At 47.4% G+C, this 26373-nt stretch overlaps 1 protein-coding gene across 2 annotated transcripts in view; it reads left to right on the plus strand.

Moving 5' to 3' along the window:
• Positions 1–26373, plus strand: part of LOC137784397 (ephrin type-A receptor 7) — a 133532-nt gene that overhangs the window by 11035 nt on the left and 96124 nt on the right. For both annotated transcript variants that reach the window (XM_068575002.1, XM_068575001.1), the window contains exons 2-3: positions 20720–20784; positions 22900–23572. In XM_068575002.1, the coding sequence (XP_068431103.1) occupies positions 20720–20784; positions 22900–23572 (738 nt within the window). The remainder of the gene's footprint in view (positions 1–20719; positions 20785–22899; positions 23573–26373) is intronic.

The following is a 26373-nucleotide window of genomic DNA, read 5'->3' on the forward strand; positions in this document are numbered from 1 at the left end:
AATTGAATATCAACGTTAAATTGAATTGCATTTCTCTGCTCTCTTATTTTCCCACACACTCCTTGTCTGCTTGCTGTCTCTTTCTCTCTGCATCTGTCTCCCTTGACATGGCGGCATTTACATGAATGCCATTTTAATAAACATCATGACAAACAAAAGTATAGCTCTGGTGGCTCACCTGGTGTGGCACATACTTTATTGTCTCTCTCACTGTCAAATAAAGCAGAAATCTCCAAAAAAGAAGCTTAATAAAAGCCTTTCCTACTCCCCATCCCACCTCTAACACATGCGGTTTGGCCATAATAAGCGCACGCTAACGACACGTGATGTGCACGATCTACGATGTCTTGCCGAGCTGTTAATTACACACATTACCGCCGTGTGAGCGCGTATTCTATTTCGGACCCGTGTAGCATAAATATGACGTTCAATCATGAGAAATTGATATGAAATATTGAAAAGCGTTTTTTTCTTTTCCTCTGCAGCTTAAGCTCTGGAAATATTGCACGGTTAGCCCGGTATCTCTCCTGCAGCTAAACACCAGTTACAGTTATTACGGCTCTGCTCAGTGTACGGTGTGTGTGTGTGTGTGTGTGTGTGTGTGTCTGTGTGTGTGTGTGTGTGTGAATTGTGGCCGTGATTGGTTTGCCCTTGCGTTTAACGCGTCAGCTGTATGTGGTCAGCGCGTCTTGGCGCCGTTGTGTGGCTGCGGGTTGACACACCTTCCATGGGTGAATAGATTTGAATGAGGTTACCGAGAGTTATTATGAGGCCGATGGTGGAGCAGGCTATTCCCCCGCCTTTTTCTGTTGAGTGGTTGTGTGTTGTTGTTGTTGTTGTTCATGTACTCGCTAATACATCCAGCTTTTGCACTTGAATCTACACGTGAACACACATGTTTATTCCCTCGTTTTTTTCCAGAGGGGGATTACGCCGCATGTGCGGTAAATAATGTCCATATGCAGGCGTGTAATCCCCCCATGTGCAGATACGTCTATGTGGTGATGTAATGCTGAGTGGTCAGATGGTCCGGCTGGTTTGGAGCGGAGTGGCCTGGGACGCTTCTCTCCGGGGCAGATGGGAAAGGAAGTGGCGGAGTGAAGCGCCGTCTTCCCTCTCGGCCCTTTTTCTCACCTTCTCTCTTTCTCTTTCTCTCTCTCAACTGCTCTTCCCATCTGTCTCTCCCTCCCTCTCTCTTCCCCTCATTCTCTTTTCGCCTTCTCGTCCATCGAACTCGCTCACACAATTGAACTTGGCAGAGTTTCAGGGATTGAGTGGCTCCAGTTAATGGCGAATTACCTGTCTCCCAGATGTCTTGAGTGTGTGTGTGTGTGTGTGTGTGTGTGTTTGGATGTGATGGGGCGGGGGCGGGGGGAGGGGGTAGAAGAGGTAAAGTAATGGACTTTGCTGGAAGGTCATTTGAAGGAGCCTGCCACTAAATCACTAAATGCCACTAAAGCACTCAATGAAGCCCATTCATCGGTTGGGATTGTGTGGATTTGCATGTGAATGTAAATTGGTAACCAGTTTGCGGGATGTAATTGTTTTTTTTTTTCCCCCTGCTGAAGGATTTGTCTCCAGCACGCAGACTGTAAACACTGTCACTCTATCTACAGCGCCGAAGACGAGCGAAACCTTTGAACTCCACACGCGTCGGTTTTATCTGTTTTTATAGTCGAGGCGTGCCCTCGCCGTGTTATTTGTGTCCTCGTGGGACTTTTTTGGAGGATGGAGGGCACTTTCCTCCCGGCCTCGGGTTGGGGAGTCGCCGCAGAGAAAGAAACTGTTTCTTAAAGACACAAATGTTGGAAGTACAAGTTGGCCGAATATTCCACCTTTCCATTTCTTTAATGTGGACAATGAGTGTCTAAAATGAATCTCACATGAAATATCATGAAACAAGATCTTAAATATAACCACACCTCCCAGCACACATCCGGTTTCCAGCCTGAGTTTCTTTCTACACTTCAGCTTTCTCCCAATTTTTTGCTCGCTGTCCTTTTTTCTTTCTTTCTATTTTTTTTTTTTTTTGCATTTCTTCTTTTCCTCCTTTTGTTCTGTCTATCTCTCTGTTTTCCATCCGCTCTGGGACTGAAAAGCAGCCAAGAGCTCCGAAAAAATGCCCAACAACCCAGAGTCAAAGTTAATAGTGAATATATTAGCGTGTCCTTGTTCTTCTTCCCATATTCTCTTTTCCACATTTGGAGAATCGGTGATGATGTGTGTCGGGGCCGCACGATATTAGGATTTTTTTTCTCCATATATCTATATTTATATAAGGGGAACTGAGGCAACATTAACAGCCCAGATCAAAGAAGAGCTGTGCTCTTTCAAACAACCTGATATTCAGAGCTGAATCCCCCATGCAGACTGTAAGGGACTCTAACCCCGTAGAGAAGTTTAAAAAAAAGGCGGGACTGTCGCTATTTAAAGAGAAACACTGGAGAACAGTGCGAGTTTCCCTTTTTCTGTCATGCAGCAGAAGTTGCAGCATGGCTGACGTGACTATTGCAAGTGGGCACACAGCGATGCAGCCCTAATGTATGCACCCAGAGGCTGAAAGGAGTCACATGACCTCATTCCCAGTATGTGACATGCCTACAGACACACACATACATACACACACATACACGCACACACGGCAAGCTTGCTTTTAGCCGATCGCCCTCCTCTTGAGAATGGAAGCTGATGAAAAATTCAGCTCAAGTTAGTCAAGGAGCGGCTCAAAGGAAAGGCTGTTTGGTTTTGCGGCTTTCTTTTTTTCTGCTTCCACTCATTTTTTTTTTCTCCGTCCACTCTTTCCTCCCCAACTGTTCGTCATCCCCGCTGCCCTTTCCCTCGCCCACGGTGTCCGGCCCACTGTACTGACTCGAAACCGTGCGACCGCTTGGTTATGAAGGTAGATTTGTGTCTTTTTTACCCAAGCAAATTTCTAGTTTGTAAGTAAATTATTTTCTAAATCTTTGCTGTCAATAAAAAAAATAAGCTAAAAAAAAAATCCTCTAAAAAAAAAAATGCTAGTAGTTTTGAGAGCATTTTTTATTTGAGAGCATTTTTTTTTAGAGAGAGTTTTTCTCTTTTTTTAGTGCAAATTTCTTTTTTTTGAGAGAAAATTTTAGTTTTGGGAGCATATACTGTATATAGATTTTTTTAGATCAAATTTTTTTTGGAGTGTTTTAAAAAAAAATAATAAATTAGAGCAATTTCTTTAATTGAGAGCAAATATTTGGAGATAATTTACTTACAAACTAGAAATTTGCTTAGGTAAAAAAGACACAAATCTTGGTCACCGGGCAGCACTTTTTGAGGTTGACCTTCGACCTTCTGCTCATGGCGACCACGTGACCGCAGCGGTTGAATGGGTTTTCCAACCCGTGACTTGGTTATGGTTTGAAATCACACGGTAAACAATTAGCACTTTGTGCTCACACAAGCTGATTCATGGGATTTTATTTTTTTTTTTTTAAGCGGCAAAAGTTGTGTCCTGTGGCCGGCAGTCTGATGCTTTAAATAGTTTTTTTTATTATCCCATTCCCCAATTTTTATCTGTATTTGTTATTCTTTCGTATAATTCTCATTACGGCGACGCCTATAGAAGGTCTGTTGAAATTGCCAGCAGACAAGGGCAGAAGGAAAGGCACGACTATTGAAATGCAGCTCTGAGAGGACAATACTGAATCTAATCTGTTTATTCAACCTCACCTCCAGTCTCCCTCCTGTCTCTTTCTCTGTCTCTCATTTCGAACTCGACAAACAAACCAATACACACACATACACACACACACACACACACACACACACACACACACACACTCGCGCATACACTTTATGAAAGAAACAGAGGTCCTTCGCTTATCTCGCAGGTGAAATCTGGAAAAATGGAAGTGTTGCATTTGCATTTTAATTTGCCCTCAATCAGGCATTGTGTTTGGCGTTGCGGATGAAATTGCCCGGTGTTTGCTCCTCGTCCCTATTTATAGGGGCGCGGCGGTGGGAGGCGGGCCCCAAATTCAAATCTGCCTGCTATCACCGGGTATGGAGATGAGGCTTCCTCTCATTGTCTTCCTCTATCTCTGTGTGTCCGTGCTCCTCCACCTTTCTTCATTTCCTACTTCATTCCCCCTCACCTTTTTTATTCATATGTATTTTTTTTATTTTTTTTCACCACTCTAACATCACTCCCCACCCCTCCCCACTCCTCCCTCATTGCCAGGTGAGCAAACGCACAGATTTCATTAGCGATGCCATGTGCCGCCCGACAGTCATGGAATCACGACCCCGCTCTGACCTCATCATCTCAACCCTCTGTCATCCCATCCCTCTGCCCCTCCCCCCCCCCCCCCCCCCCACACTCCACCTCTCCCCTCCCGCTATCTCCCACCCTCCATCCATCCGCTCTTTCCGCTCTAGTCGTCCATGACATGGCCATAAGCTGTCTGTGGCAGATGAAGGACCTGCTTCACACAACTGACTGCTCCCTCGAGTCCGGAGCAAGTTTAACCCAATACTGTGTGTGTGTTTGTGTGTGTGTGTGTGTGTGTGCAGTAATTGGGGCCAAAGTGTGTGTTCCCAAAGGTTATTTGATAAAAAAAAATACACATAAGTAGTGAGATAGCAGACTGGGGCTCCGGCCGAACATCACATGTGAAAAGAATGGTCCAAAAGAGTGCAGCTTGTTTGTTTAATGACTGAGAATGTGTTGAAAACGTGAAATCGTCCCGGTTCGCTGTCCTTTTTTATTTATTTTTTATTCTCGCACAGGAAACCATGTCCAGCCGTCTGTGCTCGGCCTTTAAAAGCGCCTCATGATGGAATGCCTCACTCGATACGTTGCCTACATGATTTGCACACCAGGGTACAAAACGCCCGAAGGCTTGCTGGTTGTAAAACGAGGCGAACATGCATTTGATCAAATCCCCCCCCCCTCCCTCCCCAACAAGGCGCTCCGGGGGCCTGGGATGGGTTCTCGCACCGCCCGACGTCGTCGATGCCGCCCCCTCACTTGATAGGCCGAGGCCCCCGGGGACGTGACCTTTTTGAGCTCTGCGCTGGCTGCTGCGTTTTTTTTTTCGAGCAAAGTGTCAGCGAGGACCTTGGAGGTCAAGACGGATGACCTTTAGCCTTTAACTAGGGTCAGTAGGTCGTCTGCAGGACAGGACGCTATCCGTTTAAAAGGGCAGTGTGTGTGTGTGGTAAGTTATGGGAGTGTGTGTGATTGCAATGTGGTGGTGCAGAAATGGCTGTTGTGATGATCATGGGTTCATTGTCTACTTTATTTTAAAACATTACTGTGATCAAAGAGGCCAAAATCAACCTGGTAAAATTAACTAGTGTTAAACACTTCAAAATGGTAAATCTAGAGAAGTCCGTCATTTTATTTAAAGGAGGGGTGCGTTTCATTTGTTCACCTGTCAGTAGTGGGATATCAGTTACGAGCCACATTTCTTGCGATACACTTTTTAGATCTTGGTCCTTTTTAAGCGCTATACTTAAACCAGATGAAGGATTTTACTCATCAGGCGTCTGGATCTTAAGCAATCGGACGAACAGGCTCAGCAAACTTTAGCGGCAGCTCGGCCCGGCAGCTCGGCCCGGCAGCTCGGCCCGCCACCTGTGTCCGCAGAACGGCGTCGGAGGAACACAGATTATTACTGTGAAACTGCTTCACTCTGATTTCACCGGTTTGAGTCGCCTGTTCTGTTGGTTTTGGAGAGGAGGAGACCTCTGCAGAAAATAAAAAACCTCGACGCGCTCACCGCTGAATGAATCCCAACCGGGATATGGCGGTGACATATTGTGTGTTTAAGGTTGTGGGAGTTTTGCCGTCATGGCTAAAATATGAAAAAAGGCCTGGTTGAACATGAACATGTTCATGTTCACTTTTACAGACAGCGCTCAGCATTCTTCATCATATCTTTTTTTTATTTTTTTACATATTTCCTTTTTTTCTTTGTATGTGTGTCCTTTTGTGTTTCATGTGTGTAATTGTTAAATATAGCAACAAAAAACACACACTCTACTTTAACGCTCATGCTCTCTATGGAAGAGGTTGACCAGTAAAACAGACATTAAATAAAGCCTGCCATGGTGGACTGTGTTTCTATGTCCCATAGTAATGACAGAATTCGTTTGGGGGGAAAAAAAACGCCTTATTGTTTCGTAAATTAATTAGTCAGCGCTAATTATGAAAATACTGTTATTGAGGTAATGGTGTGTTTATTAGCGGCATGATTAGCGAGAGCTAAGTTGTCATATTGACGATCTATAATTACCTAAGGCCCCATCTGCAGATTTTTATCACTCATGTCGCCTCTCTTGCTGACTACCCGTCTATCCCGAGGGCCCCCCACCCTCCCACCCCCCCCACCCTCCCACCCCAGTTTCGTTGTCTCAAAAGATCACCTGCTTCCACAGCGAAGTCTTCAACCCCTACTGGTGACGTACATTGATGGGATCATTTAATAAATCCTTGTTTTTAACGTGGCCCCCTCTCTCCCTCGCCACCCCGTCCTCCACCAGTCATCGCAGCAGTCGCCTCGGGCGTTGGAAGCACCCAATGGAAGCGCGGCGGCGGCCCCGTGGTTGACAGTGAGAAGAAAACAAGTAATTAGCTCTGGTAATTAAATCCTCCAGTCGGCAGAACCGATCCTGCCGCGCTGCCCATTTACACAAACGCCGGAATCGGTTTGTTGCGGAAAAAAAAAAGAAAGAAAAAAGAAAGAAGAGGAATTAGCAGATTAATTGTGTTCTATTATCTGCGCGGCGATAAGCAAATAAACAATTGGATGCGGAGGAATAAAATGGGGATAATGGCTGGTGGGAGGGACGGGGGCGGAGACTGGTTAGTGGCACAAATGAGGAGCATAAGCTGACTTTGCCCTCTCACAGGACCGGAAGGATTTCGTTCAATTTGGCGTTTGTGTGTGTGTGTTTGCAACTATCGGTGTGCACTCGCCTGTTTTTTGCATTCTGCCCTATTGGGTTCTTGTTTACCCGAGGGAGGTGGGTGGGTAGGGGGCGGGGAGGGGGGGGGGGGGGGGTCATCAGTAAGGGAAGTGCTCTTTGTCTCTCATTAGAGCGGCTCTTTGATTTCATTAATTACTGACCGACTGCTGCTGCTTTGGCACAATCTGGCATTCTGACCACACTGCCACCGCTCCGCTCTGCATTATTTATTTATGGCCTCGGCTCGGTAATTAATAACCATGATTTCCCAAGGAGTCCTCCTTGGTGTGTGTGTGTGTGTGTGTGTGTGTGTGTGTGTGTGCATTTATGTGCTTATCAATACCGGATAACTTGCTCGCGGCGCTACGTTTCTACAGATCCTGGCACTTCCTCTCCTCAGCGCTGCGTAGGTCCCCTTTTTCCTCCTCCCTTTTTTTTTGTGCCTTTTTGTATCGGAGCGACTGCAGCGGGTCCCTTGTGGAGCAGCCGGCTCGATTTGGCTGATGAGCTCCCGTCTGATATGAATCTAATAACGCCAGCTGCACAGGCGGATCATTAAAGGGGTCGTCTGAATGGCACTGTTCTGCGACAGAAAACTTGGAGGGCGTTTTCTTCAAGAACATAAACCCGGTTGTGGCACAAAGCGCAGTCGGAGAACTCTCCTCGCATTCGCCTCTTTTTTGAACAGGTGAGCTCAACTCGCTGTTCTTTGCCACCAGCATGCGTCTGGGCGCGTTATCTCCGCAATCCCGGTGATTCTTTGCTTGTCACGTACAGAAGTTCGGGGTAGACATCTGGGCGGATGAACGGTTCAGGAAGGTTCTCTCGTTTCCTGTTTTTGAAGTATTTTCTGATCACAAACGTCGTTGCCTTCTCAAACCGGCTTCTAATCAGATGTGTCTAGTTAAGATTTGAGAAACAGTCGTGAATGTAGACGCCAATCCGAGTGGCGTTGGGGGGGGGGGAAACTGGAAGCGAACATTATCCCGCAGCGAAATCTTGGCCCTGGCGATCCAGCTCTCCGCCTCAAACTCTTCCCCCGACAAACGCTGTGGCTCCACAACTGCGTCACACTGTTTTTGTCCTCTTCATGATGCGGCCATTCCCGCAGCTGCCTCCAGGGCTTTGCCTCTAGAACGCAAATGCACGAAAAAAAAACAAGCAGTCTTATCAATTCCTATCAGCCTCCGCTCCTCCTCCGTTGGCGTTTTCGCTGCCATTTGTACTGGCACTCGTGTCCAAGCGGACAGGCGGTCTGTTCTTTCCGGCCTGTTGACTGGTATGAGCGAGCCGCCTCGCCCCTCCCCTCTGTCCACCCTGTCCTAGCTGAGCTAGTTATGGAGCCTATTGACTGATCGGCTGTCGGCCCCATCGATCCCCAAGGTCGCAGTGCCGGCTATTGACGGATGGTCCCACAATGCCCTCTCTACCTCCTTCCATCGTCTCTTCCCTCCACCCTTTACCTCTCTCGTTTTTTTCCCCACTTCTCTCCTCCCTATCCACCTTACTATCTATCACTTCCCTCATTTCATCTCCAGTCGTCGTGCCCTCCCCCTCTCTCCAACTCGACTTGCCGCATTCATCTGTCCTTTCCGTCTATCTCATCCTTCTTTCTTTCCATCTTCTCTGCGTCCTTTCCTTTTGCCGCTATCGCTCAACGACGCTGCAGAGATCGATGCAGAGGATAATGGGTCGCTGGGCCCGCAGGGGGGGGGAGCCGGGCAGAAGGCTGTACGAGGGGTCCGCAGGCGCGGCGCCGACGCCACTCGGATGATAGGAAGCGAGGGTGGAGATGAATAGATTTTAGTGTGGGGGGTGGTTACGTGAGGTGTTGCTCCAGGTGAAGCAGAGGAAGAAAGAGGAGGGGAGGGGGGAGCCGGAGAAACACAGAGAGGAATCAAAGAGGACAGGCACGGTGAGGAGTGTCTGCCTGAGGGCGGCCATGAGGCGCACAGGGTGGCTTCTGGGGCGGAGAAGACGAAGACGGAAGGCGACGAGGAAGATTCCCGAAGCGAGCAGAGTGCTGGCTTTATTTTGTGCATCCTGTGACTGAGAAGCGGTTTTAATGTACCTCCAGAGCCAGAGAGAGCTCGGCTCAAAGCCTTCAGTAGCCGGACGCAGTGACACGATCGCCCACAGCAGAACTGTCCGATACCGTCTGTCGGTGCATGTTTGTGATTCATAAAGGAGCATCTAGCGCTGTGCTGAAGCTTAAAGGATTAGTTCATCCAAAATCACAAACATTATTGTCCCCCGTCGGTACCAAGCCTCTCACTTTGGTTTCATCCGCTGAGCTTCTGACTTCATATCGTGTGTTTGACGTCAAAGCCGACACAATGGAGGTGAATGGAGTGATCTCTGTGAAAGGATGAAAAAAGTCAAAAGCGAGTTGATAATTCAGGACTTTCTCGTGTTGTGAGCTGTGCCTTTTTTTTTCTCGTTTCTTTTTTAAACGTTGCTTTTAAACAGCAAAGACTCCATCAGATTTAATCAAAAGAGTCGTTCTCAGGGATTTCTTATGGGCATTTATGTGCTTTTATGCACTCTGGAGCGTTGCATCAGCGGAGCACGCGTCCCACAAAAACCCACCCCACAAGGCTTCAGCACAACGTTAAGTGGGCTTAAAGTGGAGGTTATCATCTCATTCTTAAACATGAAATAATCCCCTCTTACAGACACACTCACCAGATGGCTAATGCATATGTATTAACCTAGCTTAACTGCTGCATTTTCAAAACATTACACTGCTGTCATGGCCTTAAGACAGTGTTTTATATATATATTTTTTTCCCCGGATGAGTTGATGTGAGACTATTAGAGGATGGAAGGCAGCCCAGCGGCCTGCCCGTGCACAAATGTCTTTTACATTAGCGCTCAAGGCGGGAGAGGAGGAGGGGAGGGAGGGGAGGGTGAGGGTGAGACAAGACACGAGTTTGAGAGCATGTTAATGATACGCAGTGAGTACCGTGTGTGCGCGCATGCAAATCAGCGGCCCGCGGTCGAGGCCCCGGGGGAAACAGTCAATCACGGTGCTAAGTGTTTCAGATTGAAGCGGAGGCGCAGACGACAATCCCGATGCCGAGTGATTTGGTGCGATGTCATATGGAATCGCCCCGATACAATACCCCCGATATTCTGAAGGTTTTTTTTTACAAACGGGTTTGTTCAGATATCCTTCATATCCTTATTTATGGAGCATGATATTGCCAAAAATCTGTAGAAAATAGGTTTCTTTATTTATGGTTAGAAACTGTATTATCTGATTCAAATGTGATATCCAAAAGTCCCTCTGTAGAAACATTTGACTCAACTATTTATGGATAATATGGATTGTGCCATTTCCGCATGTTGTATGTTGCACGCTGACCCCCAGGCAGCCTCTGTGTACATCAGCTCTGCTGCAGGTACGTCTTCTTCTTTCATCCAATACAAGCAGGAGGAGGCGTGAAAGAGCAACGCGAGCGGGGAGGCAGGGAGGGATGGAGGAGAAGACGACCTAATTTAATCTAAAGTGGTTATCCGATTGAACCAGAGGGGAAACAAAGTCAGCACAAAAACCTTCTACGCTTATGTAACGCCTCTCGTCCCTCACTTATGAATCAGTGGTGGAAGGAAGGAGGGAGGGAAGGGTAAATGAAAGAGAGGAGGAAGAATGAGAAAAGGTGAGGGCAGGTGAGTGGACAATGGAGAGGATTGGAGAACAGATGCAGGGCTCAACGATGAGAATTCAAAGGTAGAATGCCACGTCAGCGCTAGTAAAGGGCCATACTGAGCAATAAAGGGCAATACTGAGCAATAAAGGGCCATACTGAGCAATAAAGGGCAATATTGAGCAATTGTAAGAAAAGAGTTAAACACATTTTTTTGTTTTCTGCAGCTGATGATCAAGGTAGCTATGGAGTGAACCATTTCACTTCCTCTCTCCTCTCTGTTGAATGCTGACCGATGACCCCAGCGTGTCATGTTTCACAATAAACCCCGTCAGGTTGGTGCAGAAGGGAGAGGACACACCAGGTGAGCGGGGTTATAAATGATGAACCTGGCCAGAGAAGATGACACACTACTATACACTACTTTCTTTCTCTTTCCCCCTCTCCTGTCATGTTCTGTCTCTGTCGCGCTGACACCATCTAAAACCCCGGCAGGCCCGAATGAGCGTCGAGTTAAATAATGCAGCCGCCGGCTGCCTGGCCGGCCGGACCCGAGGAGAGACTCGGGGAGAAGATGGAGGCCCCGTGCAACGATACAGACCTGTATTATTTAGCGGTCCTCTGAAAGGCTCGCAAGTGAGACATTCCCAGAATCAAGACCAGGGCTCGGTGTGTCTGTGTGGATTTAAAGACGCAGGGACACACACACACACACACACACACACACACACACACACTGTATATCCAATAAATGTTGGCATTTAAAGTTTTGAGCCCAATCATGCATGACATATGCAGGTGCACTTAAATTCTGCACGCACAAATTCAGCCTATATATTGACCTGTGAAAAGTGCATGTGTTTGTGTGTCTGTGTGTGTGTGTGTGTTTGTGTGTACGCTCCTTTTTTCCGCTCTGCGTTTTTAAATGACATTTGAAACGGTGTTCCGCACCGAAAAAGGTTAATGTTGGAGTTCGTCACTGCGGCGAGGGGGAATATAATTATCTGTTTTGTGTGAGCGAGTGTCATTAAAAGAGGGAGAAGTTTGCTTCTCTCTACTGAATCTGTTTCCAGTGGCATTTACACTCTAGTTTTTTTACTTCCTTTTTTTAAGGGGCGCTGGGGGGGGGCTTTACGGGCAAACAAGCGTGATATTTATAATTTGGCGCAGGCATAGCATGAAGCAACATTCTCCCTTTGTGCAACATCCACTGGCTTGCAGACGCCAAATCCCACTCCAGTTTCCATCCGCATACCAGCCCGTGTGCGCACTCTTCCTCCGACATGTGCAGCCAATCAGCGCTGTGAGCGCTTCTATAACGCAAACACATTTTAAAGCCGGCGCCCTGAGCGCCACACATCTCGCCCTAACGTCCTTAAATGGGGCGATGCATAGCGTGGCATGACATATGAATGTGGGGTTGAATGAGCGCTGGAGGAAATGAAAGTCATGCTTGTTACTTAATAACCCGCTCTCCCACGCACACAGGGAATGGTCTCTTCTTTTTTTAAAGCTGCAGTGTTAAACGCGTGAGAACAGTGAGGAGCAGCAGCTCAGCATCCTTTGTTCAGTTTAGTTCTCCAGAAGCCTCTTTGTATCGGGCTTGTCGTGCAGTGGAATGAAAAAGGAGGAACAACCACAAGTCTCTAAGATGCTTTTGATTAAATATTGTGAATCGTTTACTTGAAGGCAGCGAGGTTGCACTCCTTTTGACAAGTTCATGTTATTTACGTTGTCGCTGGAAGGACGGGGGTAAAGGGTTAAAATCCCCCGTTGGACGACCATCTGGGTTTGTTTCGGGTGCTGACGGCAGATGTATTTACCGCACAAAGCCTTTTAAACCCAACATATATTGCACCGGCGTCTCCTAAAAATTCCTCCGAGTGCTGCAGGCGGAGTGTTTCATGCTGCGTGACGTCGTCCAGGAGCTCCGTGCCGCCGCCCGACTCACGTCTATCTACCGATGCCGCACAAACTGTTCTTAAAAACCAAAATGTAATCGTTTGAGTCCGGTTAAAACGCCTGAAATAAAAAAAGTCAGTCACGATAAAGTCAAGTCCTCCTCGTCCTCTCGGTTACTGAAAGGAACAGTGTACAATGTAGTGGCAGTCTCAGTCATGTAGAGACATCGTTATCCAACCGAGGCTCCTCCCATTAATTTCAAAACAACCATTCATGGCGGCGACGTGACGCATCACAAGCATGCAGTCGCTAGTGGACCCAATGGAAACAAAAGTGTTTATTGCAATGGTCCCCATATGGTCACTCACCATCCAAAGATTAATGACCATTAAATGGATAATTACAGTGATTTAATGTCACAATTCCTAGCAGGCGTATTCATTGCGTCCCGTGGCCACGAACCCAAACCGCAGAGCGCTGAGTCATCGCAGCGCGGCGGCCTCGCCTCCTCTCCAGTCTCTCTTTCGTCATCCCCTCGGCCTCTCGCTCGCGTCCATCTCCTCTGTTTTTATTTATACACCGCCGAGTCTCTTTCAGCGGCGTGTTCGCCGCGCCGCTCGATTTCTGCTGTGAAAGATCCCGGCGTCTTATTTTGAGCACTTTTTTTTTTTGCTTTTTTTTTTTTTGCTTTTAGTGCCGTGACCGTTCCTGAAGTGGTTTTCTGCATTTGTCCCTTTCGCTTACCACTCAGTCCGTCCCTTTAAATAGGTTTCTGCTCGCATTGGTCCACTCCTTCCATTTGAAAACCTCATGCCTTCACGAAAAAACCCGTTTGAAAGCAGCTCCCCAGCTAGAAGGTTTCTTTTTGGGATGGGGAGGGGAGGAGGTTTCCACCATGACGCACTCTTTTAAAACATGACATGAACACATCACCCCATCTCGCTCCAAATCTTTCCATTTCTTGTATTTGCTGTGGATGTCTCAGAGTTCTGCTGTGCAGAAGTTTGACTTTCAGCCTAGTTTCCTGTTCGCAGGTCTGTTCTCAGGAGCCATCTGTCGTAACAATAAGACCTGACAGCGCTCTCGCTGCTTTCACTTTATCAATCCGGACAACCAATTACAATCTCTTACAAGGCCCTCCAAATGAAAATAAGTTCCACTGGCCTCTGGTCTCTTTATCTCTTTCTCTGTCTTTTATCTCCGTCTTTTTGTTCCTCCTTCCGTCAGCACCACGGTTCGGTTCCATCCTTCTTCCTTCTTCCTTTTTCCCGTGTGGGAAACAAAAACCTCTCCGCCGTGGAGCTCTTGAGAACAGCATATTGTAATAAAAACGCCCCGCAGGTGTGTGTTTATCCAGCAGCAACACAACCTGCCGTTCTCTTTTCTTTTTTCCATTTTCTTTCTACAGTCTGTCCTCACGCTCTGCCTGAATTTAGCTTTTCCCCTCCTTCCCCTTTTTCTTCCTTTAAACACACACTTTCTTTTCGCGGGCTCCTCTGACTCACTCAATGACTCTTTTCTTTCGTTCCCTCGAGCGCACACAAACATGCGTGCACACACACGCTCGCTTTATTCCCCCTGGAAGCGATTTGTCTTAACAGGTGGTCATTCAGATGCAAGGCCGGCGCTGCAGGAGAGGTAGAGAGAAATGAGGGAGGGAGGGAGGAAGATAAGGCGATACAGTGATGAGGAAGGGAACATAAAGGGAGACGTGGACATCATGTACCTCTCCCTCGCCGCAGGGGTTGGACTTCATGAAGGTTGTCGCCGCCATCGAGGTATAACGGCACCTGGTGCTTCTGCCCCGTGCAGGTTTAGCCGTGATGTACCGCCTTCCTTTCACAGACGATCTTCTTTTTGAAGAAACTATGACCATAAAACACCCGCAAGGCAAGTTTATTTGTCTTGGCACATTTCAACAACAAGGCGATTCAAAGTGCCTCACGTGAAAACATTCAAAGCACCCAAACATAATGCAGGAGATTTAAAACCAATTAAGAACATTCATTAAAACATTAAAGTCTCAAAGATAAAATACAAGTTGCAGTGCAGTTTGAGCTATAAAAGGCAGTAGTGAGAGGCAGAAATTGAGGCAGCAGCAAACAGAAAAGTCTTTAATCTGGATTTAAAGGAGCTGCAGGAGCGGACTTTACCGGCTCCTACTGCCAGAAAGACTTGTCTTCATGTTTTATCCTATAATGTAAAGCTGCGAGAAGATTAGCTTCTTTTTTAGTCTGATACCCTCAGCTCATACAAAACACCCTGGCAGCTCCTGATGCTCATTCATGATATAAACCCAAAAAAAAGGGGACTAACACCTGAAATCAAGCGTTGGCGTCTTACTTCAGGAGTACAGATGGGGGTCATCACGCCAGGCACCGCGAGAGCGTTTCACCGTTAACCCCGGCGTGTCGGTAATTGCGCGCCGGGCTTCAGAGAGCCGACGGTCTCTTTACAGTATGTCACAGCGCCGAAGTTGAAAGTTTAATGACTCTGTTAAAAGGAGAGAATTTAATGCGCTCTGTTGTTGGAACTGCTTTTGTGGTACGTGTCTGTGTGTGTGTGTGTGTGTGTGTGTGTGTGTGTGTGTGTGTCAGGGATAAAGAGTTCCCCGACACCATTTGTCTAAGAAGGTGGTGAGTGTTTGCTTTCCCCTGATTTGTGTGTGTGTGTGTCCGTTTATACCCGACATTTATCTTTTATGTGGCTGTTTGTGTTTTTATGCGACACTTCATATCCCCATCCATTTATCCTTGTTTTTTTTTTTTTTTCATTTTTTATCCGTCCTCCAGAAGCATTACTGTATTGCTTCTGTCGAACTATACATCATCTTCCCGCCCACGTCCGTGGGCAGCCGGCTGGTGCGGCAAACGGGGAGATTGTTTTTCGTACGAAGCGCTTTGGATCCGGCGCCCCGCGTTCCCGCCCTGCTGTAGTGTCCTCGAGCAGGACCGTTAGTCGCAGGCGGCCTCGAGGGGCGTGCTTCTGCTTTCGTATGTTTTCAGTGCAGTCGGAAAAACTCTCCGCTACAGGTGGACGCACCTGTGTGTGTTTTATTTGAACTGTCCTGAACACTTCTTGCTTCTTGGATTCCCACCTAGATTTTATTTCATCATCATCATCACCATCATCCTCATCAGGACTTGTAATAGTCTATATATTGATATGTTGTAGGGGTTTTAGGGCACGGTCAAGTCTCAAGTCATTGAAGGGTTCATTGCTTTGCTTCTGGGCTCCCGTCTCAAGTCACTGCTCAAGTCCATCAAGTCTCAAGCCAGTCTCCAAAAGTCTTGGGTCTTTCGTTGAGATAAGTCTGAGTCGACGTCTGTTGACACGGATCAAAGTCAAATTTCAAATCTGTCACAAAAAAAAGAAGAAGCCTCTTCAAGTTTCCGGTCCTTGAGGGTGCAAATCCCGCTGAAGTCTGCAGTCAAGCCGACGGGTCCGAGTCGAGTCTCAAACCGTTGCCACAAAATCAACTCAATCTCAAAGTATCTCGTCCGTGAAAGCGCGTCGCATGTATCAAGTCTTTTTAGGTAAGTTCAGGTCACGTGCCAAGTCTTTTGAGGGAAAAAAAAAAACAAGCCATGTAAGATCTTTTTAGTAGCAAAAAAAAAAAAAAAAGTCAAGATGCATGTCCTTCAGCTTTTTATTACATATCTGATTAAAGCTGTGCTAATAGTGTGTTCCACATGTTTTAATTATTAAGTCAGCTCTCCATTCTCTGATTGTTGTGATTTAATGTGATTTAAAGTCCAAAGTCTCAACGCTTCCAGCGCTGTCGTATCTCATACTTCCTTTTTCCCTTTTCCTTTTTGAAGTCTTAGCTCCTCCTCTTCTCCTCCTGTTCGTATAAGAAGGATAATGGCAGGACAACGGTGGTCCTAGTGGAGCATCAGTGGCCTCCTCTTATCCCCGTCCTGGAGCTCTGTCTTCGGGCAGGTTGAGCCTCTAATCCCCCTGTGGCCCGCCTCGGTTTAGTCTGGCTCACGAGTAGCCCCCGCAGGTCTCGGTGAGGCCGGCCAATAGCATCTAATCCTGCCTCCGGGCACTCGAACGTTTCCCGAAGACGAATTATGAAACGAGACGCTTTCCCCGGGAGGGATGTTTACAGGGTTACGCTAGTGTGTCGGAGAGCCGCGCGCCAGCAGAGACGGATGTCTTTGCCCGTAACAGAATGTCGTACAACAAGTCTGCCTTTGCTCTCAGTTTGGTAGAGACACAACCAGTGGAAGAAGCCGAGATGTCTTTGTGTCGCCGTCCCCCGCGCCTCCTCCTTGTGTATCAAGCGAGGTAGAAAATGGACGCTCGCACGTTCAGATGTACTTTAGATGGGACGCCATCACTGCAAAACCGAGAAGCGACTAAGCAAACAGTCCTCCTGCGCCTTCACGCACATGAAAGGCCTTCAGCAACACACGGGATATTGAGGTAGAGCATTTCATGTCGCAGACTTCTCCCTTGATGTAGCCTGAAAACCTTCTGAAAGGATCTTCTAAGAGAGAAAAAAAACACAGTTGATGTTTTCCCTCTCCAAAGAAAAACAAGTTTCTTTGCGTATTTCTCTTGTATGCCAGCTTTAGCATGCATTCCCTCCCAGAAGACCTGCCTAGAATATTAGATTAAGATATTTTCCAAAGTTAAAGGCTCATCAAAATGGCCGTGGCTCCGTTACTGCGGCGTTTTTGTGCTTTCTCGTGGCAACCGATTATTTCTCTTTCCAGAATGCTCTTTGATAGTCTTTCTGCCCTCACTGACATGTTTCTCATGTTTACATCGATGCCGTCACGTCCCTCTGTTCAGTGGCTCTGCGCTTCACACTGTGACGCTCTCGGTTCCTCTCTGTAGCTTCAGTGTGGAGAGCGCGTCAAGTTTCTGCTTGTTACATACTCTTTTTAAAATGTTAACATAAGTTTCCTTGATGAAAGCCTTGAGTTTGTTTGGACTCGTCCATCCTCTCCTCCGGCTGGAAGCCCTGTGCGTCTCGTGGAGACTTCAGGTTGGAAGTCAGCCTCGTCTTGTTCTGCTTGGGGCTGAAGTGGACAACCCCTCCTCCACCAAAAAAAAAAAAAAACTTGGCTCACAGATCCACATTGTCTGCATAATGATGGGCAATTATTGATGAAACATGCTTTGAAACGGGTGTTTAGTAGCTCATCTGTCACGTCTTTTAGTCCGAGAGCCACGGGCTGCAGAGAGGGAGAGCTTTTGTTTCTTTGTCACATGTTCTTTCTCTGACTCTCTCCCCCCCCCTCTTCTCCCCGCTCAGTGACCCTTCCTTTGGTTTCCATTTCTCTTTGTATTTCTCTCTCTCCTCTCCTGCCCCCAAAGGCCCATTAGTCTGTCTAACTAGGCTATGATTACAGGACTTATGTGTTCAGTGTGTGATCATAGTGCCAACTTTGTCCTCGGAGTCTCTCTCTCTGTGACTGACTGACTGCTCACTAAGGCACACTGATCCCTTTGTGTATCGCCCCGAGTATTCATTTATTTGCACGTTGTGTGCTCCTCCTTTTTTTTCCCGTCCCTCTCTCTCTTGTCGACTGGACTTTTTTAAAAAATTTTTCGTCTTTTTCTCTCTTAATGTTGGCTTTCTGTCCGGCTTCTCTTTGTCGCCCTGCTCCGTCTTTTCTCAGTGTCCCTCCACCACCCTTGGCCTCTCCCACTCTAATCTCCTTCAAATGCCTCCACGTTATCAGCCAGCTGCAGAACCCTGCTTTGGGCGCCCGGCGGTGTTAACCTCCTCAAAAAATACTGAAGTTAAGTGTTTAGTAAAGGACCTCTCATGGGAGGTTCACGCGTGGCTCGCTGCACCTCGGCCAAGGTGCCAGTTTCTCACGCTCAAAAAAGGAAGAAGAAGAAGGAAAAAAGATCTATCGATCCAAGTAGCAATTTTCCTGTATCTCAAAATACTGTTTATGTAATCTAATTATTGCTATTCCTCCCCCGGGCGGCTGCGTCGTGTCCTTCTTAAATACTGTGAAAGAGCAGGTTATTTTTGCTGAAAGTAAAACGTGGGTTGGGTTTGAAAAGAAAAAAATCCTCCAATGTATCGACACGTTTGTTTGGAAACTTTGCTTTCTGTAACACATCAAAAATCCTCCGTCTCGTTCGGGTGCTTCAGCACATCTTTGTGTCAGAGTCCATAGCCTCCCTGTCAGAGCATGACTCAGTGAGGTCACACGTTTCTTTTTCTACAGCGTGAGTCATGCTGCGTGGGTTTCCACTCATGTGCCTGGTATTAATGTTGATGTGGTCAAATATGTGTCACGTAGCAGTGGGTATGAGATCAAAGTCTTACTTCTTCTTTCCGTATTAGATTGGGATCAGGAGAAACGGTTTCATGTCGAGGAGTCTCCTCTCGACTGTGTCACGCTGGTTGTTTTTAATGGCCCTTACGAGGCTCCTCGTGTGGTTCAAAGTCAAAGCAGGAAACAAAAGTTAAAGTACGTGAGGGAAGGTGGCACTTTTCAAAGGTCTTTGCAGGGAATTCTTCAAAATACTTGAAAAAAAGAAGGTTTTTTTCTGGTTGTCTGACTCATATTGCCTCAAGGCTCTACGTGTCAGAAACACTGTAAGTGTGTGTGTGTGTGTGTGTGTGTGTGTTTGTGACCACAGAGGGTCTTTTTAAGCAGACAAGCTTAAAGCACGGGTAACTTTAATGTCAGCAAAATCCTTTAAAAAATGAGGCGGTAATGCAGCTCACCATATGTCGCGACAGATGTGGATATTACATTATAGATCAGGATAAATGTGCTGATGATGGCTCTCGGGTGTACGCTGCCGCAGGCCACTGACTTTGAAACAACGGCCGTCCTCGCTCCGACCGCTCAAAGGACGACGTGACCGCTGACCTGTCGCTTCTCGGTTGACATGCCTGGTTTGGTTTCAGCGCTCTTTAATGCTTTCGCTGTCACCATTCCTAATGTCTTTTTTTCGGTGGTGGACGTTATTTTTTAGATCTTGTACTTAAGCAGAAGTCGTAATAGTACGACAACATATCTGATACTGAAGACTGTTTTGATTATAGTATCTCGATTATTCACTTGTCTATGAAATGTCAGAAAATTCTGAACATAGATACAACAATAAAAGTGTTCCCAAATTTAAAGGACCACTTTCTTATTCTATATTATGTAATTTTGTAGCTCACCAGTGTTGCTCCTAAGCATGTATAAAAAAAATAGGACTTAAGGTGTCAATGGTCAGCTCAAAGCTTCCTCTAGCTCCCTGTCCATGGTCCTGAAACCAGACTCAACGCTTCCTCTAGCTCCCTGTCCATGGTCCTGAAACCAGACTTAAAGCTTCCTCTAGCTCCCTGTCCATGGTCCTGAAACCAGACTCAACGCTTCCTCTAGCGCCCTGTCCATGGTCCTGAAACCAGACTTAAAGCTTCCACTAGCGCCCTGTCCATGGTCCTAAAACCAGACTTTAAGCTTCCTCTCGCTCCCTGTCCATGGTCCTAAAACCAGACTTTAAGCTTCCTCTAGTGCCCTGTCCATGGTCCTGAAACCAGACTCAACGCTTCCTCTCGCTCCCTGTCCATGGTCCTAAAACCAGACTTTAAGCTTCCTCTGGCGCCCTGTCCATGGTCCTAAAACCAGACTTTAAGCTTCCTCTAGTGCCCTGTCCATGGTCCTGAAACCAGACTCAACGCTTCCTCTAATGCCCTGTCCATGGTCCTGAAACCAGACTCAACGCTTCCTCTAATGCCCTGTCCATGGTCCTGAAACCCCGATTAAAAGCTCATACCTGATCGTCTTTCAAATTGAAAGCTAACCGAGAGGACCGTTATTCTCTCCGCTTGTTTCGAAATCTCCGCTGGCGTGTTTTGCTTGCACGAGAGCACGCCTAACCGCCCTGCTTTTACTGCCGAGGCCAGCCGATGATGGAGAGCTCTTTGTCAAGCTTAAGTCCTCAAACAGATGATATTAAGGCCCTCATCAAAGGATACGTTCACCCTCGCCAGGTTTTGACAGGCCTGCCGTCGTGTTAATGGCTTTCTTTCATTATTCCAAACGCGGCGGGTCATGTTGCGCTTGCAGTGTTGGACCGCTCTGACTGCATGAGTTAGTCCTGTTGACAGGCACTCGGGGCACACTGTTGACAAAGTTATTTATACTGACAAGATAAAATAAATGCCGACCGGCTCCTTAAATGCCTCCTAAATTGACCTCCATGCTTCTGTTTGTGTTTCTCCCCTCCCTTTTTATTTCCTGCAGTGGTGCTGCTGAATTCTAAAGAGACTCAAGCTGAGCTGGGCTGGACGTCCTATCCCCCCAACGGGGTAAGTCTGCTTACTTGCATTTTGTTTTCACCTGCAAAATCTGTCTGTTTTGTGCATTTGTATGTGCGCTGGGCTCCAGAACACAGCTGCTTGCGTAACAGCTGGCCCAGACCACCTCATTTTCACCCCCTCCCACTCCCTCGGTTCATGCCGTTTCTACTTTTTCCTCGCTCTGCCCAGCGTCCCCTTCCTTTCTCACACCTTTCTCTTGTCTCCCAGTCCAGAGCTCATCATTACCTTTAATCGATGGTGCTTATGCAGGCGAGGCTACTGCAGTGTCCAAACCAGTCACACAGATATTCCTCCACACAGATAAATGGTCCCTTCTTAGTATCGATTGCTTGTAAAAAAAAAAGCTTAGAGCTAAGTTATGACTGTAAGACAAGAGACCCTTTTTTTTCCTTTTTTTTCTTCAAAGAATCCACCGAAGCACTTTGTCACTTACTTCCCACCTGGAGGCCGGCTTTTATCTGCACAACACACCCAAGGTGTCTATTATATGAACAGCAGTGCACACGTACACAACTGTTTAGTGTATAGTTTAGTGTGTCGGACCACATGCAGAGCTAAATCTAAAGATTAATGGACTTGTGTGACTCACCTGCGATCCCCCAGTAGAACCGAGAGGGAACACACTGCCTCTTGGTAGCACTTTATCACATTACCATCACGGATAATCTATTTTCACTGTCTGGCTTTCTGTGTGTGAGTGTGTGTGTGTGTGTGTGTGTGTGTGTGTGTGTGTGTGTTTGTGTATGTGTGTGAGTGGGAGAGACAGAGTATCAGAGTGACGTCTGTCAAGTCTGAGTATTTCTCTGTAATTCAAAAAGTGGCATGCAGTTGTAATCATTCATCCACTGAACAAATAATATATCAGATTCATAGTTTTTCATCACTCTCATTGAAAGTAAATCAATCGTATTCATGCCTCTGCTGTTGTCAGACATACTTAGGCACTGCGAGTAAATCGGGCTGCCGAGTTGAACTTAATGGTTCAAGGCCTCAAAACGTTTACTAGACCAACAGAACAATTGCAAACTCCCTCTCCAAATAACTTTACTAATATAACAATAGTGGTACATTTCACGTATTATAAATTGCTGGAGGGCAGATGATCCAACCCGCTTCACGTCTTTATCATGTTAATAAAACAATACTTGTCATACAGCCGCCTATTGTTAAAGCTATGACAGGATTGTTGTTGTTAGACGGTTGTGGCCCAACACACCTTCATGACTCGTGGCACGTACAAAAGCCATGTTTTTTTATTTGATTTAAAAAAGAAAGAAATTTACTGATACAAAAAAAGTATGACTATACCCTCAATTCAGCAGAAAAACAAAAATATTCTGTATAAATCCTTCTGAGCCAGTCAACCTCTTAATCATTTATGTGCAGTGCCTTAACTGGTGGCTACGTCTAGAGGGAAGGCTACAGCTGCTCTGAATCCTAAATTATTTCTCCTAATTCTACTTTACTTTCAACAAATTCTTTGTCCATGAACCATTTGTCAGAGAAAATATCAGCATCTTTCCCGTATGTTTATTCAAAAGGCAATTTCTAATGAGTGAATGCAAGCAGCAGCGGCGGCGGCGGCGCGGAGGCGGACATATTCGTGAAGCATTCTTTTCTCAAATGGCATTACCTTTCGTGACAAAGGCCGTGGAGATTAAAGAGCCCCCGGGCTGAGCAAGTGACTCAGGTCTGACCCGCGGTTTCAGAACACGGCACCCGAGGCTGATGTAATGGCCGAGGTTGTGCGGTTTGTCATCTTGCTGCGTGACGTTATTGAAGCGTCTGAGTGCCGATGCTTCTGCAGACACCCACTCATCAGATTATGTCACCGGAGCGTTAACCTGCACTGACTCTGTTCTTTCTTCCTCCGACTTTTGACTCTATTTTTCATTATCTTTGTTTCCTGCTGCCCACCTCACTTTACTTTGTTTTCTGCCCTTTCACTCCCTCATGTTTTTACTCCTTTTTTTCTACCTTTTGTTTAAATTATATAATCCCATGGCCATCCTCCCCGTCCTCTTGTTTTCCTCTCCTCTTGGATGTTTCCTCACGACACCTCCACCTTTTCTTATCCTCCTTTCTTCTCTCCCATCTCTTCAGTGGGAGGAGATAAGCGGCGTGGACGAGAAGTACAAGCCGATCCGGACCTACCAGGTGTGCAACGTGATGGAGCCCACGCAGCAGAACAACTGGCTGCAGACGGGCTGGGTGGCGCGGCGCGGCGGCCAGCGCATCTTCGTGGAGCTCCAGTTCACTCTGCGCGACTGCAACAGCATCCCCGGCGTGGCGGGAACGTGCAAGGAGACCTTCAACCTCCTCTACGTGGAGACGGACCGGGACCTGGGCGGCGTGACCCGCGAGGACCGCTACACCAAGATCGACACCATCGCCGCCGACGAGAGCTTCACGCAGGGCGACCTGGGCGAGCGGAAGATGAAGCTGAACACGGAGGTGCGCGAGATCGGCCACCTCAACCGCAAGGGCTTCCACCTGGCCTTCCAGGACGTGGGCGCCTGCGTGGCCCTGGTGGCCGTGCGGGTGTACTACAAGCGCTGCCTGGCCACCGTCCAGAACCTGGCGGTGTTCCCCGACACGGTGGCCGAGGCGGCCTTCGCCACGCTGGTGGAGGTGCGCGGCGCCTGCGTCAACAACTCCGAGGTGGACGCCGACAGCCCTCCCAGGATGCACTGCAGCGCCGAGGGGGAGTGGCTGGTGCCCATCGGGAAGTGCAGCTGCAGCGCCGGCTACGAGGAGGGACACAGCAGCTGTGAAGGTAGGAAGAGAGCGAGTAGACGCCGGGGTGCTTGGGTACATGCACGAGAAAAGTGTGCGTGTGTGTGTGTATGTGTGTGTTTGAGAAAGAAAAGGGAACTTGACAGACAAATGAAGGGCGTAGAAATGTTTGCAGACGGAAAGGTAGCGGAATAAACAAGAAAATCAGTTGATTTGACTACATCGAGTGCTGCTGACGTTATTCAGTTTTTCAGCCAGAATCGAATGAAAACTGTGAACAATTTCTCCGGTTTTGATATAGAAACAGAGACGTGTGAACAGTCAGAACAAATATCCAGCTTTTTTTTTTGTAATGAACTGTTTTTAGGCCCCGGGAGATTATTTTCTTGAAACATTTACAGAAATCTGCCAGCGCAGCGTGATGAATCTCTATCCAGCATGTTAACGGTTTTTGGCTTTTGTAGAAATGAGAGGTCTCGTCAGATCACCGCTGTTTTTAACTGACATTAACGACTTCAGAAGATGGAGATGTTTTGCAGAGGAGAGGGAGAGAGATGGGCGAGGGAGAGGAGGGGAAAGCAGAAGTCTGAAATGAGAAGTGAGGTCTCTCACGTTGGAGTGAGCAGGAGAAGAGGGAGGATTGAGCTGTGGAGATGGAACAGATACTGTTAAGAGTGAAGGAGAGAAGGAGACAAGGAGACGGATATAGAGTGGACCCTTTTTATATATTCTTTTAAAAGGCAGACAATAGAAGTAGAGAAAGAGCCTCTCTCGCTGCCAATACTGCCTGTGACATCAATGCTGAGGGTCTGGATCCATCCTTGATGTTATACCATGTTTCACACGTACGGCCGAACTGTGTGTGTGTGTGTGTGATTGAACACAGTGACTAATGTACTCTTTCTTCAGATGGCTGTACCCTATTGAGTTTAACACCGCAGCCTCTCCTCTAACATTTGCATGCAGCCCCGAATGACGATTGAAGTATTGATGAAGTATTGTCCGTGTCCAGCCGGCGGGCGCCGCGGGGGGTATCGCGCTCTTGACGTAAACACAAAGGGACGCCATTAGAAAAGGCTTTTTTTTTTTTTGTCACAAGCCATTGCTCATCCTGCAGCGGCAGTTTGACCGCCTGACTGTTGCCACCAGCTTTCGCACCCCATCTTGCGATTGTTGCGCAACGCGGCGTGGGCGTCGCGGAGGGGCGGTTGAGATGGTTGCAGTTGATTGCTGCCGTTTGGAAATGAACTGCTTGATGTGTGCGTTTAACTCGGGGGGCCTTGATGATGATCACCTCGAGCTCATCGCGCCAGTAAATGTCAAGACAATTTGACTACGTGAAGAATTAAAGAGAATAGCAGGCAATGTGAACCACTGGCCCTGTCGAGTTCTCCCGCTGATGCCGTAATAACTTGGCAGCAAAAACAAATAGAAAATGCAATAAAAAAAATTGAGGGACAAGCGAGGTAAGAGACAAAGGGATGTAGAGGACCAACTTGATTAAAGGTAAAAGGACCCATCAGGGAGAGAGGAGGACAGAGGTGAGAATGGTGTATCACTGCATTATGTGTCCTTTCAAAATAAACTTCCAACATAGGTTTAACTGGTACCAACATAGGTTTACTTGCGGTTTAAATAAGTTGGTTGGTTACATATGTAACTGCCGTTAGCAAAGTCTGGAAGGTACATAACACAACTGGGGTAAAGTAAGTCAACATAACTTGAGGAAATAAGAGGAAATGCTCATTGCATTCAAACTGCCTCTGCCCTTTTTGTCATTCCCAACCACGCTTTGTCTCCACTAAACGCTGAGCTGGGCACAATTTAAACATCTGACACAGACTGACAGACGCAACAGACGCTGAGAGCAGAGCGACGATCGGGAAACGCTGTAGGGACGGAGGCGAGGACAGGAAAATGTGTGATTTTCTAAAAACGGTGACGGGGAGAATGCAAAACCACTGTAGGAGAAGCCAGACTGAAGGGGGAATAGAGGACGGGACCGGGCGTGTTGCCAAAGGAGCGCTCCGACGGGGAATGGTAGAGTCCAGTGACGGGCCGAGAGAGAGAGAGAGAGAGAGAAAGAGAGAGAGAGAGAGAGAGAGAGATATCACATGCTGTGTCTTAGTTGCGTGTCCTTCCCTCGGTACAGTTTAGCGAGTAGCAGGGGGTCTCCTGGGTGATGGGGCCCGTCTCTCGCTCCCCACTACGATCCACCCAGACTAACACACACTGATATGAACGCACATACTTCTCATTTAGTGCCTCATTTCTCAGTTCAGCCTTCGTGTGCTATGAATATGCAGCCCCAACCCCCGACGTCTCCCACTGCACCAGAGCTATTGATCAGCCGTAATGCTCCACTAAACTGAGGAATTGCGCTGGGACTGCTCATACACACAATCAGTAGCACTCTGCAGTGTGTGTACACACACACACACACACACGCACTCACAGACACTTGGGTGGATTTCAACCCCGTGTGCGGATGAAGTCGAGGAGCGTGCGATAACAGCCGCGTGTTTAAAGGGACGTTGCGTCACGATGGCGCCTCCGGAGGACGCGATAACATAACACCCCCCGTAATGTTCAGCTAATTTTCCCCGTGTGCGTTTTTTTTTTTTTTTTTTCCGCTAGCGTCTTATTTACTCCCGGGTCTAATTGTGTGAGGTTGAGTAAATGCAAATGCACTGAGCGCCTCGGCGCAGGTCGATTGGTATCGAGCGGCCGGTGAGTAGCTATTGATAATGGTGTAAGCAGATAGTGTCGCGCAGGAGAGAAGAGGATCGGTACGACAACGTGGTGTAACCCATGCAGCGCCGCGTTACTTCAGACACAGCT

This window comes from Clinocottus analis, unplaced genomic scaffold, assembly GCF_023055335.1.
Source record: "Clinocottus analis isolate CAN_PGR_092001 unplaced genomic scaffold, fCliAna1.0.p SCAF_14, whole genome shotgun sequence".
Classification (NCBI taxonomy): Eukaryota; Metazoa; Chordata; class Actinopteri; order Perciformes; family Cottidae; genus Clinocottus; species Clinocottus analis.